General features: G+C 59.6%; 1 protein-coding gene across 2 annotated transcripts; it reads right to left on the reverse strand.

Moving 5' to 3' along the window:
• Positions 1-6829: 6829 nt before the first annotated feature.
• ECEL1 (endothelin converting enzyme like 1) lies at positions 6830-13818 on the reverse strand. Of its 2 annotated transcripts, none has more exons than XM_063113407.1 (17): positions 13030-13818; positions 12402-12470; positions 12185-12295; positions 12007-12099; positions 11702-11826; positions 10780-11002; positions 10201-10299; positions 9870-9944; positions 9554-9651; positions 9243-9301; positions 9118-9169; positions 8568-8635; positions 8288-8412; positions 7876-7941; positions 7410-7505; positions 7078-7154; positions 6830-6929 (listed from the first exon to the last, which is right to left on the reverse strand). In XM_063113407.1, the coding sequence occupies exons 1-17, from the start codon at positions 13816-13818 to the stop codon at positions 6830-6832; spliced, it is 2325 nt and encodes a 774-aa protein (XP_062969477.1). The 2 variants fall into 2 exon arrangements, with proteins under 2 accessions (XP_062969477.1, XP_062969473.1); XM_063113403.1 differs by having other exon boundaries at positions 9548-9651.
• Between the last annotated feature and the right edge of the window lie 562 nt (positions 13819-14380).

A 14380-nucleotide genomic window follows, 5' to 3' on the forward strand; every position in this document is an offset into this window, starting at 1 on the left:
ACACCAGCCCGCAGCATGACAAGCAGCTGGAAGCTCCCCTGGATATCACACTTGGCACGGTGCCCGGGAACCAGCCGTGTGTCCCGAGCAGCCCCTCCGGGAGGAAACAGCCTCCTCCTGTCTCAAACGCTGAGGCCCCAGTCTGCCCTAAGCAGGGAGGCATCCAAGCCCTGGTGCCCCATTCTGGCCCTTTGTTTGCTCACCAGATTCGCAAATTTGTCACCAGCCAGCATGTTGCCCCTGCCCCCTTCCCACCCGGGCCAGAGATTCTCAGGCGAGAGACAAATTCTCCCCATAGGAGCTGCCTTCAGACCTCTCCACACAGATCCCTGACAGCAGCCGCTGCAACGGTTTGGTCCCACAGGAAGGTGGGAGATTTTTTTTTATTATTTATGCGTAGAATAGACAAGGAGAGATGCGGTTTAACAGCACCGTGTGACAGTGGCTTGGGGATTTGAGCTGCCTGCAGGCCCGATGAATCAGCCGTGAGTCGCTGCCAGAGGCTCCCGGATCCCAGGCAGCAGCTGAGGTCGGGGAAGTCTGGCGCCCGCCTCTCTCCCTTCTGACCTGATGAGCTCACGCTGGGCACCCAGCTCGGGTGGGAACCCTGTGCCCTGTGAGGGCCTTTGGGCACCGGGAACCAGGGTGGCAGGAGGGTGGGGAAGAGGAGGTGTCCACTGTGATCGATGGCGTGGGGTTCTTTCTTTCGTAGGTGTGTTTTATTTTTAATTGACAAATAATAATTATATATATTTATGGGGTACAATGTGATGTTTTGGTATGTGTATACGTTGTGGAATAATCAAGTCAGGCTAATTAGCATATTCCTCACCTCAAATATCTACCATTTTTTTGTGATGAGAACATATCAAATCCTCTCCTTTAGCTATTTCAAATACACAATACATTATTATTAACTATAGTAACCGGCTGTGCAGTAGAACAGCAGAAGCCACCCTTCCTATGTGACTAACTTTGAATCTGTGGACAGCGTCTCCCTTTTCTCCACCCACCCACCCCCAGCCTTGCGTAACTACCATTCTGTTCTCCACTTCTGAGGTCCACTTTTTTAGAATTCCATTAATGTGAGGTCTTTTTTTTTTTTCTTAAAAGATGACTGGTAAGGGGATCGTCACCCTTGACTTGGTGCTGTCAGCACCACGCTCTGCCAAGTGAGCCAACCGGCCATCCCTATATAGGGAACCGACCCTGTGGCCTTAGTGTTATCAGCACCACACTCTCGCAAGTGAGCCACGGGCTGACCCAAATGAGAAGTCTTCAGAAAGTTCATGGAAAGATTAGTATCTTTTAATTCCACTTCTTCCTATGATAGGGCCAATCTCTCCTTTCCACAGGGAGAAGCTGGGTGTCAGGGATTCCTTTCCTGATTCTATGGCACAGTGCCTGGGGCAGGGTCCGTGCCTGCATGTGCCTCTGATTTTCCTACCCATGCCACGTGGATATTTCTCAGTTGCCTGGTGGGTAGGAATCCCTCTAGTGGTCTCTCACTTTCTCTCAGCAGGAACTGATTTGTGAATAGAAGTTTATTTGGTGCATCTGTGAGTGAAGGGAGAGTTAGAAGCTTCCCATCCCACCATGTTGCTTGAGGTCAGTTTATTTCTGCTATAGCAGAGTACACTGGCTGTCGGGGAGAAGGGTGAGCTGGTCACACGGGCTGCTATGAGTTGAATGAGTCCCCCAGAAGTTCATGTGTTGGAAACTTTATCCCCCTTGTAACAGTGTTAAGAGGATGGGAAATCCGATTATGGTATTTGAAAGGTGGGGCCTTTAAGAGATGATTGATTGGATCATGAGGACTGTGCCCTTGTGAATGGATTAATCCATTCATGGAGGAATAGGTTAATGGTTTAGTGGGTTGTCATGGGTGTGGACTGGTGGCTTTATAAGGACAGCAAGTGAGAATGTTAATGAGCACTCTCATTGATTCTTACCATGTCACTGCCTGCATTGTCGCCAGTTTTTGTAGTCACCACCAAGAAAAAGACCCTCACCAGATGTGCCTCCTTGACCTTGGACTGTCCAGCCTCCAACACTATAAGGAATAAATTTCATTTTCTTATAAATTCCTGTTTCAGGTATTATGCTATGAGCGACATAAAATGGACTAATACACGGGGTAAAATGAGGCACAAATGATAGCAGGGGGAGGAAGGGTCACAGTCAGTGGAACATGTGGCATGGCACCTCAAAGGTGAGGGCTGAGAACCCCAACCCAGGCAGTCAGGGAGAAGACCCTAGATAGAGGCCCCAAGATAAGTCACGACCTGTCCCATGAACAGCAGTCGAGACAAAGGTGGGTATTTGACCTGGAGGGGGACAATGTCTGCAAAAACAGGAGCCTGTGGCTAGACTTGGACCATAAGAAGAGGAGTCACAGGAACAGGGACTCCCACGAGGACACTAGATGTGGATTCCAGCTCATTATAAGGATCATGCAGGCAAAGCCAGGGCACAGCACAGTTAGAGTTTTTCCCAAGGTGAAGGGAACTTGAAAGTGGGAGTCCCTGCCTCCGGTGGTTTTCCAGGCAAGGCTGAGTGACCACCCCATGAATGCTGCAGAGAAGAGCCGCTCCTCTCAGACAAGGATGAAGTACACTGCTTCCAAGGTCTTAGTCAGTTACTTGCTGTCCAAACCTGTGGACTCCAAAATGTAATGACAGGTGAGCCAATAAAGTGAGGACTTCCTTGGGGAGGATGGGCTGAGTTTCTCATTGTCCTGAAACCTTCTATAAGCACATGAAGGAATTATAAATAGCATGATTGGTGGCCTGTATTTTCTCCATAAATTACTCCCAAGGACCGCCTCTGTGGATAAATTGCTGTGCAATGAGTGACCTAGACCCAGGCTGGCTGCTGATTCCAAAGCATAAAGGGTCTCACCTTCTCATGTAGCCCCTTTCACATGCCCTGTAGGCTGGGGGACATGATGGAAGTGTCCTGTCGTCTCTTGCAAAGGGAGCAGGAAGGGGAAACACTAATCTATTTATTTATTTATTTTTAAAGATGACCGATAAGGGGATCTTAACCTCCTTGACTTGGTGTTGTTAGCACCACGCTCTCCCAAGTGAGCCACGGGCCAGCCTTGGAAATGCTAATTTAAATAAAACAGATTGTGGTCCCTTCTGCATTTTAAGGGATGGGAAACGGTGTAATTCATATCTGTAAAAATAAATCTCTCCTGTGCAGAGACTTCTCACTGGTACAGAGGCTGTGGGGATGTGAGAAGGAAAGCCAGACTCTCAAGCTCTGCCCTGTTGCAGGGGGGCCCCTAGGGGACAACCCGGGTGGGGGCAGAGACAGTGCTCAGCCCAGGGACAAGCCTGGAGGCGGTGGTGGTGGGGAGGATAGAAATTGCCTTTTTCAATAAATCAAGGGAAAGTGGGTTTTTAAAGCCAGATTGGGGGAGGGGTGAGAAGCCCAGAAGGGGAGGGAGGAAAGAGCCAGCAGATCTCAGCAGCTAGACAGGCCATGGCCCCTGTGGCACCCAAACCTTCAGCAAAGCCTGTGACTCCAGTCTCGTGTGGGTGGTACCCTGGAAAAGTGGGAAGGAGTAGGGGCGTTGCCCAGTATGGGGGTTATGGGGGTGGGAAAGGGCCAGCCCACCCAATGGACTATGAGGAAAAACCCAATCCCCCCCAACCCCCGAGGTATTCACATATGGGCTTCCAACATATTTGGAATGGGGGCTCAAGTTCCTTTAAAATATTAAATCTAGGGCACCTCACAAGCTGGCCCCCATGGCGCTGGCCATCTGGGTCAGCACAGAAGCAACCACAGGGGTGGGAGAAACTTAAATCTGGGCTCCACAGAACTGGATGGAACAGCCTGGGGCTCAGGGCTGCTCAGTAGCACCAGATGCCCTGAGCCCCTTCCTGGGTGCCCCAGAAATCCCAGGGCCACTGAGATGGAGCCAACCCCAGCCCTCAACTTCACCAATGTCCCCTCTTAGCCCTATGTGAGGGAAGCTTGGGCACAAGCCCACATCACCAGCTGGCTTCAGATCCTTCCCAAATCTGCACAGAGGTGGCACCCACAGGGCCCCCAAGGCTGAGACACAGTTCCAAGCTGAGGGGTGGCCCTGGCATCACTGGCCCTGAGGACTCTGAGTTGGGCTCATGCACACTGACCAGGTGGAGTGAGGGTGGGGGGACTACTGAGGCAGCAGCCATGCAGCCCTGGGGAGGGCGGAGGGGGCGCTCCCCTCGGTCCATCATCACAGGTGGCTGCGAGCTGCTGCTGGGTACACCACTTGCCCCTCGTCTGCTTATGATGTTCCTGGGGCCCAGAGAGTGTGAGGCCCTTGCCAAAGTCACCCAGCAGTAACCCCTGGGCTCAAGGCCCAGTCACAAAGCTGTGGATGACAGAACTAGGGCCCGGTATGGAGGCCCAGCCAGCCCCTGAGGATGGTGCTGAGGCGGGGACTGGGCTTGTGAACACACAGGTGGACACCTGGAAGCTTCAGCGCAGTTGCAAACCATCCACAGCTCTTTTATTTCCCTGCTGTTAAATGCTTAGCTGAAGATTGCTTTCTGCCATCCGATGAGCTGTGCTCAGAGGACGCCAGCTGCGTGGGTGAACCTGCTCTCTGGGGACGGATGGAGCCAGCCCCACAGCACACGCCACCCCCACCCCCACTTCCAGAACCACCATGTCCTGGGAAGGGCCTTCTCTGCTGCGCTGATGCCCCTCACTGAACAAGGGGGAAACTGAGGCAAGGTGGGCCACTGCGCTGAGCTCATTCACACTCCCCTACCCCAGGTGAATGAGGTCAGCAAATCCCCCTGCGGCTCTGCTGCAGTGCCAGACAGACACACAGCACCGTCCACGGGCCGCAGGGCTTCCTGACAGAATGTGTGACCAGCCGACGCTGAGCGGAGTGTGGACCCCCAAGCTCGGAGCCAAGAGGCGGCCACCACCTGAAACCAGCAGTGTGACTTAAGGCGGGGCACGGGGCTGTCCCTGTCACTCTGCCCACCTCACTGGATTGCAGTGAGGATGCTTCCAAGGCCTGTCTGGAAAAGCAGCTTGGGAACGAGCGGATGACACACATGACTCTGGGCGTCAGGCCCCCTCTCCCAGGCCCCTCCTCATGCCACCCCCCAGCAAGCGCCCCTGGTATCCTCTGCATGGCACAGGCAGAAAGGGAGGGGCTGAGCCTCAGGAGTGTCTACACCTCTCTGCATGTCCTCAGCAGAAGTGACCCCTGTCAGTTCTGCAGGAGGCTCACCCTACCGGTCCCTCTGACCTGAGGCCTCCCCTAAGCTGGCAAGGAGACAGGAGGGACAGGCTTGGGTGGAGCTAGGAAATTCGGGGAGACCAGGACGGGGACAGAGGGCTGGGCCTGGAGATCCTGATTCCAGCCAGGATCCCAGGCCAGAGGGATGGGGTGGGCCATGGGATGGAGAGGGCCTCAGACACCAGGCCTATCCATGTGGGTAGCAGCTCAAGGTACGCAGAGGACTGTCAAAAGAGCTGGTGACAGGTGGCTGTGAGCTGGGCTCTGCCCAGGACTGAGTGGTGCACACTATGCAGTCCCTCCCTGACACCTTGGAACCCAGGGCTGCCCACCAGCAGACTGGGAAGAGCCTTTGCCCTGCTAGACTGGCTCTTCCCGCAGGTGTCCTTCTCAGTTCCGGCCCCTCCTCAGGGCCACACGTTGTTGGCCTACCCAAGGCTCAGGTAACAGGGACTTTCTAAATGTCTGTCAAGGCTGTGGGGGGCAGCCAGACATTCTGTGAGCATAATGACAGGAGCTAGGCTGGCAAGAGATTAACCACTCATGCAAGAGATGGGGATCGGCCACACCAGGCAACACTCGGGGGTTTAACCCCTCTAGGCCACCCCTGAAGGAAGAAAAACAGACCTGGGAGAAAGGGCAGCACTGCAGACACTGGGGATCACCGAGTGGACCGCCCAATATGAGAATCCTCCCTCCCCCTGCCTTTCCCTTCATGATTGGCCAGTGCCAGGCCAGGCAGCCTTGTCCAGCCCAAACAGCAATCCCTGCTGCCCTTTCACCCTCAGCCACACCTGCAGCCACATTGCCAGCCCCCTACCACTCCTTCCCTTTTCCCACTCCAGGAACCCAGGCTGGAGGAGAAGCTGAGATGCCACATGGGCCGGCCCCCACCATGGCATAACTGTGGGCCAAAATCCCCTTTTCCACAGGAGAAGCTGAGGCCAAGGGCCTGGCTAAGACATTGCAGAAGCTTCCCCTGCTACAGACCTTCAGGGGAAATAAGTCCCAGCACCAGTCTGGAATGAGGGTCATTGGGCAACAAGGCAGGCCTGGGGGTGCCCCAGAACTGGGCAGGAAGCCCCAGGCAGGGCTTTGGGGGAGGGAGGCTGGGCCAGGGAGGAATCGGTGGTTGGTGGAAAAGACAAGAAGGTCTTTTCTTGGGTCACAGTTGTGCTAAGGGCCTGAACCACCCCCAAGGGTCCTTCCAGCCCCACCTGCTCTGGGGGCCCTTGAAGAGGCCAAGGCAACAGTACAGAGGATTTATTGACCAGACTTAGCAGCAAGAACACAGCGAAGGTGAGGCCTGTACAATCCAGCCTTGTGGGGAACGGGGCGGTGAGGGCGGGTCCAGGGACCCCAGTGTCTCTCCCCCATGTCCCCCCGGAGCCCAGCCCCACCCCTGCTCCAGGCCCCTCCTGAGATGAGGAACAGCAAAGGACTGTATCCTCGAGGGACTGAGGAGGCGGGTGGCGCCCAGAGGGGGGCCAGCACCGGGTGCATGCCTGCCCCGGCAGCCAGCAGGAGGCAATTCGTGCAGGGCAGAGGGGGCGTGCGGGTGGGCAGCCAGGCTCACCACACAGAGCACTTGTGGGCAGGGTTCATGGGTGAGTCCTTGGGACAGTGGAAGGCCCGGCCGAACTCCTCGAACTGGGACACGCTGCCTAGCACCCTGGGGTGGAGGGAGAGACCCACGCAGTATGGGTCCCAGCGGCCACCCCCATCCAAGCTGCTGGGTTGACTTCTATCCCTTCACACCTTCCTTGATCCTGCCCCAGACACAAGGAGGAGCTGAGGCCCAGGTAGGCAGGTGGTCATACCTGTAGTGCTCAGGTGCGTGCTTATCGGTCAGCACCTGCAGGTAGATGGACTGCGACCGCCGCTTGATGCACCAGTTCTGGGTCCCGGAGGCAGGTGGAGAGGAGGAAAGGGGGAGATGAAACCTGGTGTCCACTGCTCACCCCACCCAAGGCACGTTACGCCGTATGGCCCCCATCAGAGCCACGGGGCCATCACCTCTGAGGGGATGGATGACAGGAGACAGGCTCAACAAGCAAGGCGATCACGTGAGGCCTGGGTGAGGCAGGACTGGGGCTGAGCCTGGATGCTGTGCCCCACCCCAGCCCCCAGTCCAGCCCCCTGCCCGACCCACCTGGGCAAAGGCAATGAAGAAGAGCTGGTTGTGTGTGTACTTGAGCCGATGCAGCGGGTGCTCCGGGCCATGCTCCCGCACCCACTTCTGATAGGCCTGGGGGCACAGAGAGCCGGGCGCTGCTGTGCCCACTCTACCCTGGTCTACCCACTCAGCCCCTCCCCAGGATGCCAAGCCCAGGAGAATGCCAGCTCACCAGCCCCAGCTCTGCACACCACCACCAAGCTGAGTCTCTGCCTGGCCACCCTCCCCACACCATGCTCCCCACACCATGCTCCCCACAAAGGTGGGGCCTGTGAGTCCTTCCTCTTGCAGGGGACCCTGTGCCCACCACAGGCCTCGCCCCAGCCCAGGCTGGAGATCAGCAGAATGGCAGGGAGGGGTGGCTACATCTCTAGCCTGGAGTTCTCATCAGCTTCCCACCCATCTGCCGGCAGGCACGGAGGGCCAGGTGGGGGCTGCTCACATAGTAGGCAAGCTTGAGGCCGCCCATGTCGGCGATGTTCTCACCAAGCGTGTGTTTCCCATTCACCTGCCAGGAAGGGAGGAGACTCAGGGGCTGCAGGGGGCCTGGCTGGCCTCCCTCAGGCTCTGCTACCCTAGGCCCCTGCCTCTCACCCCTGCCCACCCACTCCTTCCCTTTCCCAGTGGCTTTGAGTGGCACTCCAGCCCCCTGTGCCCTCCCCCACTACGTACCACGTGAGCCCGTGTGAGTTCGTCATGCGCCCCCATGAGTGTGCACCGGAAACCTGAGCATGTGTGCAGGGACCTAGGCATGGGTTTGTCAGGACACATGCGTGTGCACATGGGTGTGCATGTTCCCAGTCCGTGCTCAGCCAGGCCTGAGGGGCACCAGGGGTAGGGTGGAGGCGTCTCACCCGTTGGTTGTAGACGGTGAAGTTGTCGTAGAGGTGGACGATGCACTCAGCTTTGCGTAGGAAGCGGCTGTAGGAGGCCTCCGTCCACCAGTGCAGCAGGTTCCCTGAGCGGTCATACTGGCCCCCTGTGCACACGGGCAGGTAGGCTGAGGCCGACCCCCACCCCAGAGCCCCAGCTGGGCATGACTGCCCTCCCCTCCCCACCCCCTGACCCCAATCAGCTCCTTACCCACCTTGTCCTCCCCCGCCCTGAGCCCTCCTCAGGCTCCAACAAGCTCACCCCAGTCATCATATCCATGGGTCAGCTCATGCCCGATGATGGTGCCAATGCCCCCATAGTTCAGAGACCTGGTCCACAGTAGCAGTGTCAGGTCTCAGCCCTCACCTGCCCTCTGAGAGCCCCACGCTGCTGCCCAGGCCCGGGAGGCCCCCCACCAGTCCGGGAGGGGCCCAGGGAGGCTGCAGAGGCATCTGTGTGGTCCTGGGTCACTCGGGCCTCTCAGCTTCCTCAATGGCAATGTGAAAAACCAGTGATACCTGTCCAGCTGCCCCTTAGGAAATAACAGCTAACCGAGCTGGGTGGGGTGAGACAAGGTCGAGGCAGACAGGAGAAAAAGTGAAGCACCCACACAGGGCTTGCCCTCCTTCCTCGTCCCTAGGCTGGTTCCACTTTTGAAATACCCAGGATGAAGTGGGTCTATAGGGAGCCCCAGATCTGCAGCGTCATGACCCAGGCCTGTCGTGGGACAGTCTGAGCACCCCCACCCCACCTGGCAGACAAGACGTGTGCCCCACCCCTTGGCCATGTCCAGGGCAGGATCAGCACTCACTGTGGGAAGTCAGGGTCGTAAAGCGTTGGCTGCAGAATGCCGGCAGGAAACACTGCGGGGAGGGCGTGCTCAGTGAGACCTGCCCCATTTCAGGCCCCGCCCCTTATCGGGACACGCCCCCTTACCCATCTGGTTCTTGTTGGGTAGATAGTAAGCATTGAGCGCCTGTGGTGGAAGCAGCCACCTGTGAAGAGACACTGGGGTCAGCTGGGACGCACACAGTCTCTCCTCCTCCTCAAAGGCTGCCTGGGTGGCCCAGCCACAGCCATCTCCTGGGCCACCACCCTGATGGCCCCCACCTCATGCCCTGTGCAGGCCCATGCACTCCCCATACCAGCATGGCTGTGAGGTGGTTTGCCCCACCAGCCTTGGTAAGAAGCCCCTCCCCATGGCCCTCCCCTAACACCACAGCTCTGGGCCAGGCACCCACGTGGACTTGTCCACTTCCTGCCGAATCTTCTTGACTGACAGCTGGATGCTGAAGCGGATGCTGTTCAAGATATTCTTGAAGTAAGTCTTCTCATGGACCTCAAACTACATGGGGCATGGGCAACGCTCAGTGGCAGGCCAGGCAGGGTGAAACTCAGGCAGGGCCACAGGTCTGGCATGCAGGACACATGCCCTCCCAGACACCATCAGCTCAGGGGCCGTGGTTCCTTCTGTGTCTGCCAGTGGGCCTCCCTGGGGGCTGGGCAGTGGCCTGGAAAAGCCTGGCCAGTCAGGCTGGACAGGGTGGGGGGAACAGGGACCACCTCATACTCCTTGTCCACCGCCTCGGGTTTCAGCAGGAAGTCCGGGTAGCCAACCATCACCATCATGTACTGGAGCTGTGGGACAGAGGGCAGGTGAGAGTGGCCCAGGCCCTCAGGAGACAGCACACCCTCCCCCCCCCCAACCAAGGGAGGAAGCTCTAGCCAGCCCAGGTGTGGGGGTCAAGGTGGGCAAGAGCAGGCCAGGTGATGTCAAGTCCATGAAGGCATCTTTGTCTCCGTAGTTCTCTTTGGTATCCCCAGCACGTGGCACACAGTAGGCATTCAATACGTGTTTGGGGAACCAGCAGATGGGACTAGGGTCCCACCTCACCTTGGCCCGAGCAGCTGCCTTGGTCTCAGCATCCATCCAGTCCAGCTCCTCCAGGCGCTGGCCCAAGATGTACTTGATGTCTTCAACCAGCTGCTGCACCTGCCAGGCCAGGTGTCAGGGATCAAGGGTCAACTGAGGAGGCTCTTGCTCTGGGCCACTAGTGCCTGGCACAGAGGCGTTCCCCTGTCATTCAGCACCACTTTCTAAACCCAGGGCCTGAGGCTGAGCACCAATGGGAGACTTTGGGGGTGGGGATCCAGACCCTACACCCTGACAATAAGCCCACAGTCAGGAAAAAGAAAATGCCCTAGCAACAATTACAAACATTCCTAAGTCCACACCTCCTGAGCATGGAAGAGAAGGGGCTTGGTGGGGAGGGACGCCTGCTGCTGGCAGACCAGGTAGGCTTCCTGGGGAGGAGGCCTGGGAAGAGCAGCCTGGAGCCTCAAATAGGGCAAAGCCCTAAGCTGAGCCTGGTGCCCCTGGGTGTCGGCTCCCCATCCTCAGGCCAAGGCCATGTGAAGGCTCCATACCCAGCTCAGCACTTGCACCCCCACCCTAAACTCAGGGCAGCCTGACCTTGGCTTTGCTGGAAGCTGAGAAGTGCTCGTGCACAAAGAGAGCACCAAGCGCCATGCCAAAGTGGCGGTTGGCCTGGCCCAGGCAGACACGGGCCAGCTCCTGTGGCTTGTCGCTGCCCTCCATCTCACGTGCCAGCTCATGCAGCGCCTCACGGAATGGTGATGACAGGTGCTCACTCAGGACCACCACGACACGCCACACCAGATAGTTGTGCAGAATCCTGGGTCCAGGTGAAGCAGGTGTGTGTCCAGAAAGACATGCATGTGGGCCACCCAAAGGTGCCATCCACCCCCAGCCTGTGGCCCCCCAGCCTGGTGTTGGAACCAGCACCCACAGAGCCCCAACAAAGAAGGGGCAAGAGGTCATCCCAGGTATGAGAAGGCTGAGCCTGAAGTGTCCTGAGGCCCAGTCACCCAGCAGGACACCTTCCTGCTACTGACTAGAGCTCCCTGGTGCTGAAGAGTTATGCCAGCAACATTTCCTGACTTGCTAAGGGTTGGGAGAGTGGGCAGTTAGGGGTGACTGTCTGCCTCGGAGCTGGCCTTGAAAGGCCTCTGTTCCTCCCCAAAGCGGGCAGAGACCAGGGAGGCTCTCTCCAAGATGGCCCTGGGCAGCAGAGCTGGGACCACACTTTCCCTTTCTGACATCCAAACTCACTCAGCCTTAACATCCTCAGGTGAAGATACTGCATCTCATGAAGTTCACAGCCCTGCCCAGGGTCCCCTGGAGTGGGTAGGAGAACCAGGATCTGAACCTAGGGATCTGGACTTTTACTTCAGTGCTCTCCACCTGCCTCCCCCGTGTGGCTACTGGACAGAAGTGGAGGTGGAAATTCAAAGACCACCATGCAGACAGGTCCAGGGTGCAGGGGAGGGTCTTCGAGGCTGGTGGGCAGGGGCTGGGCAACCTGCAGCCTTACCTGCGGGGGGTGGAGCGGATAAGCTGGGACACCTGATGCATGTAGTCTGTGGCCAGCAGCACCACCTCCTCCTCCTCCGAGAAGTCCTCCTGGAAGATCTGGTCCAGCAGCCACTTCCACCGCAGCTGTGGGGCCGAGGGCAGGGACAATGAAGTTGGGAGTGGCAGGAACGACAAAGGACAAAGAGAGGGTCAGGGAGAAGCAAGGAGAGGACACAGAAGGCCTTGCTGTCTCTGGAGAGGGGTGACCCAGGAGTCCCAGGATCCCCCCCACCCACCTACCCGACAGGGCTGGAGCACACTCACGTGGGGGGTGATCTTCTGTAGCTGCCCCAGCGTCACCTTGTTGTACATGGAGCTCACATCTCGCCTGAGGTCATCATACTCTGACACGGTGATCTGTGAGTGGAGATCGGAGTGGACCCAGTCCTGCCCCACAGTCCCCTCCCCAGCCCCCAGCATCCCCCAGCCCACGCCTGCTCACGTTGGCCAGCTGCTGCTCCAGCCGCAGGATCTCCTGGGCCTTCTGCTCCACTGCATCGGCACCCAACAGGCTTAGCAGACGCTCCATGAACACCCGGTATGCTGCCAGGATCTGCACCCGTAGAGGAGCCTGATCCAGGGTGGGGGACAGGCCTAGCCCAGGTCCACTCCTCCTGGGGCCCCAGACTTCCCTGCAACCCCACCCCATGCCCGGGCACCTTCTCACTCTCCTCATCCTGAGCTAAGTACAGGGTCCTCTCTGGCAGGGTGAGCCCGTCCTGGTCAATCTGGGGAGACAAACAGGGCCAGAGGTCAGAGGTAAACCTGCCAGGTCCCCCAAACAGACTCAATTCCCACCCAAATGTCCAAATACAAAATATGCCAGGCATCCATTGTCACCAGAGGCAGGAGCACGCAGACACTTGCCCCTCCCTCCATCCAGAGAAGCTGGTCAAAGCCCCCACGCCTGACTGTCCTAGCCTGGGGGCGCCCGGGTGGAGCCCACCTCCAGTCGCTCCCTTCACCTTCCCCACCTGTGAGGGGAACTGGCAGTGCCCCCACTCCCGCGCTGAGAGTTGGGGCCCCTGGCATTCCGGGCCAGCGCCAGCCTGTGGGTTAGGGGCACACCTCTCCCTGCCCTCTCACCACCCTCCGGAGGGCTGGAAAACTGCGCTCCCGCGGCTGCACCGAGCACCGCGGTTCCTCCCGGGACGTGACTGGCGCCCTCCCCCCACGCCCGGCCTGCGCGCTGCGCCCCCTCCCCTCCGCTCCCGCACGGGCCTCCCGGGCGCGGGGGCCGTTCGTGAGGGGCCGCGGCGCCCCGGGGTGCTGGGGGGACGCACTCACGCGGATGACGTAGCGCGAGGAGTTCCTGTCGTCCAGGTTGACGGCCAGCGAGAAGAGCGCGGCGGCGCTGTACACGCCCTGCGCTTTGTACAGCAGCCGGTTGAGGTCCCAGCGCGCCGCGGCCTCCGGGCGTTCTGCGGCGCCGCCCGAGTCCCAGCCACCGCAGTCCTCGATGACCTCGAGCATGGGCCGCGGGCCCAGCCGCTCGATCTCGCGCATGTCGAGGCACGAGCGGAAGAAGGCGCGCACCTTGCGCTGGGCCGCGCCGCCGGGCCCCCCCCCGGGCCGCGCCAGCAGGCGCCGCAGCCGCTCCTCGTTCTGCTCTCCGATGGCCGCGATGGTACCGTAGGTGAGCTTGTCGTCGGGGATGGCGTGGCGCCGCAGCCAGCCGCCGCACGCGAACGAGTAGAAGTCCTGGCACGGGTCGATGCTGGAGTCCAGGTTGGAGGCCAGGAAGCGGGCGGCACGTGCGAAGGCCTTGCGCTCCGGGCAGCCCTCGGGACAGCCGCCGCCGCCGCCCGCCGCGCCGGGACCCAGGTATTTCAGCGCCAGCATGGCGGCCAGGATGGCGCAGAGGCCGGCGGCGAACACCAGCCCCGACAGCAGGCAGACCTCGCGCCGGTTCCAGCGCGGCAGCCCGGCCCGGGACCCGGCGGCGCTGCGCCCCGCGTTCAGCGGGAAGCCTGGGGACAGCGAGGAGCCGCGCACGCCCCCCGCGCCGCACCGACTCACGTACTTGACCTCCTGGAACTCGTCGTAGTGCGCCGTCATCGAATATGGGGACTCCATGGCGCCGAGGCCGCTGCCGCGCACGCGTCGGCGACCTCGGCTACAGGATGCGCCTGGCCGCCAGCCCCTTCGTGGGCCTCCGCATGGCCCCGGGGCAGCAGCTGCGGGAAGGGCAGAGGCGGACTCAGAGAAGCGCTGCAGCCCGACGGGGCCCACAAGCGCAGGGGGCAGCGGCGTGGGCGTAGGTTGGAGAGGCTGGAGGCCACCCAGAGTCCCCAACCGCTGGCCTGGGGCCTGGCTCCCTCCTGCGCTCCGGGAGTGAAGGAGGCGCAGAGCCCCGAGTGGCCACGTCCTCCCGCAGGCACACTCGTCTTGTAATCTGCCTCCCCTCTCCCTGCACACTCGTGCCGACCGCAGGGCTAAGAGGCCGCTGTGGAAAGCCAGAGGACACCGGGGCGCGGGGCCAGGCACGTAGTAGGCCTTCACTGAAAGTCAGTTTCTCCTCCCTTTGCCCTTCCTGTGTGTGACCAGCTACAGCCCAGGCCAGGCGGGGGAGGGGAAAGAACAGAGGCCAGAGGAAGGAGGTGTGGTCGGGAGGCGTCTATGCGGACCCCGGAGCCAG

The sequence above is a fragment of the Cynocephalus volans genome, chromosome 1 (assembly GCF_027409185.1).
Source record: "Cynocephalus volans isolate mCynVol1 chromosome 1, mCynVol1.pri, whole genome shotgun sequence".
Taxonomy (NCBI): Eukaryota; Metazoa; Chordata; class Mammalia; order Dermoptera; family Cynocephalidae; genus Cynocephalus; species Cynocephalus volans.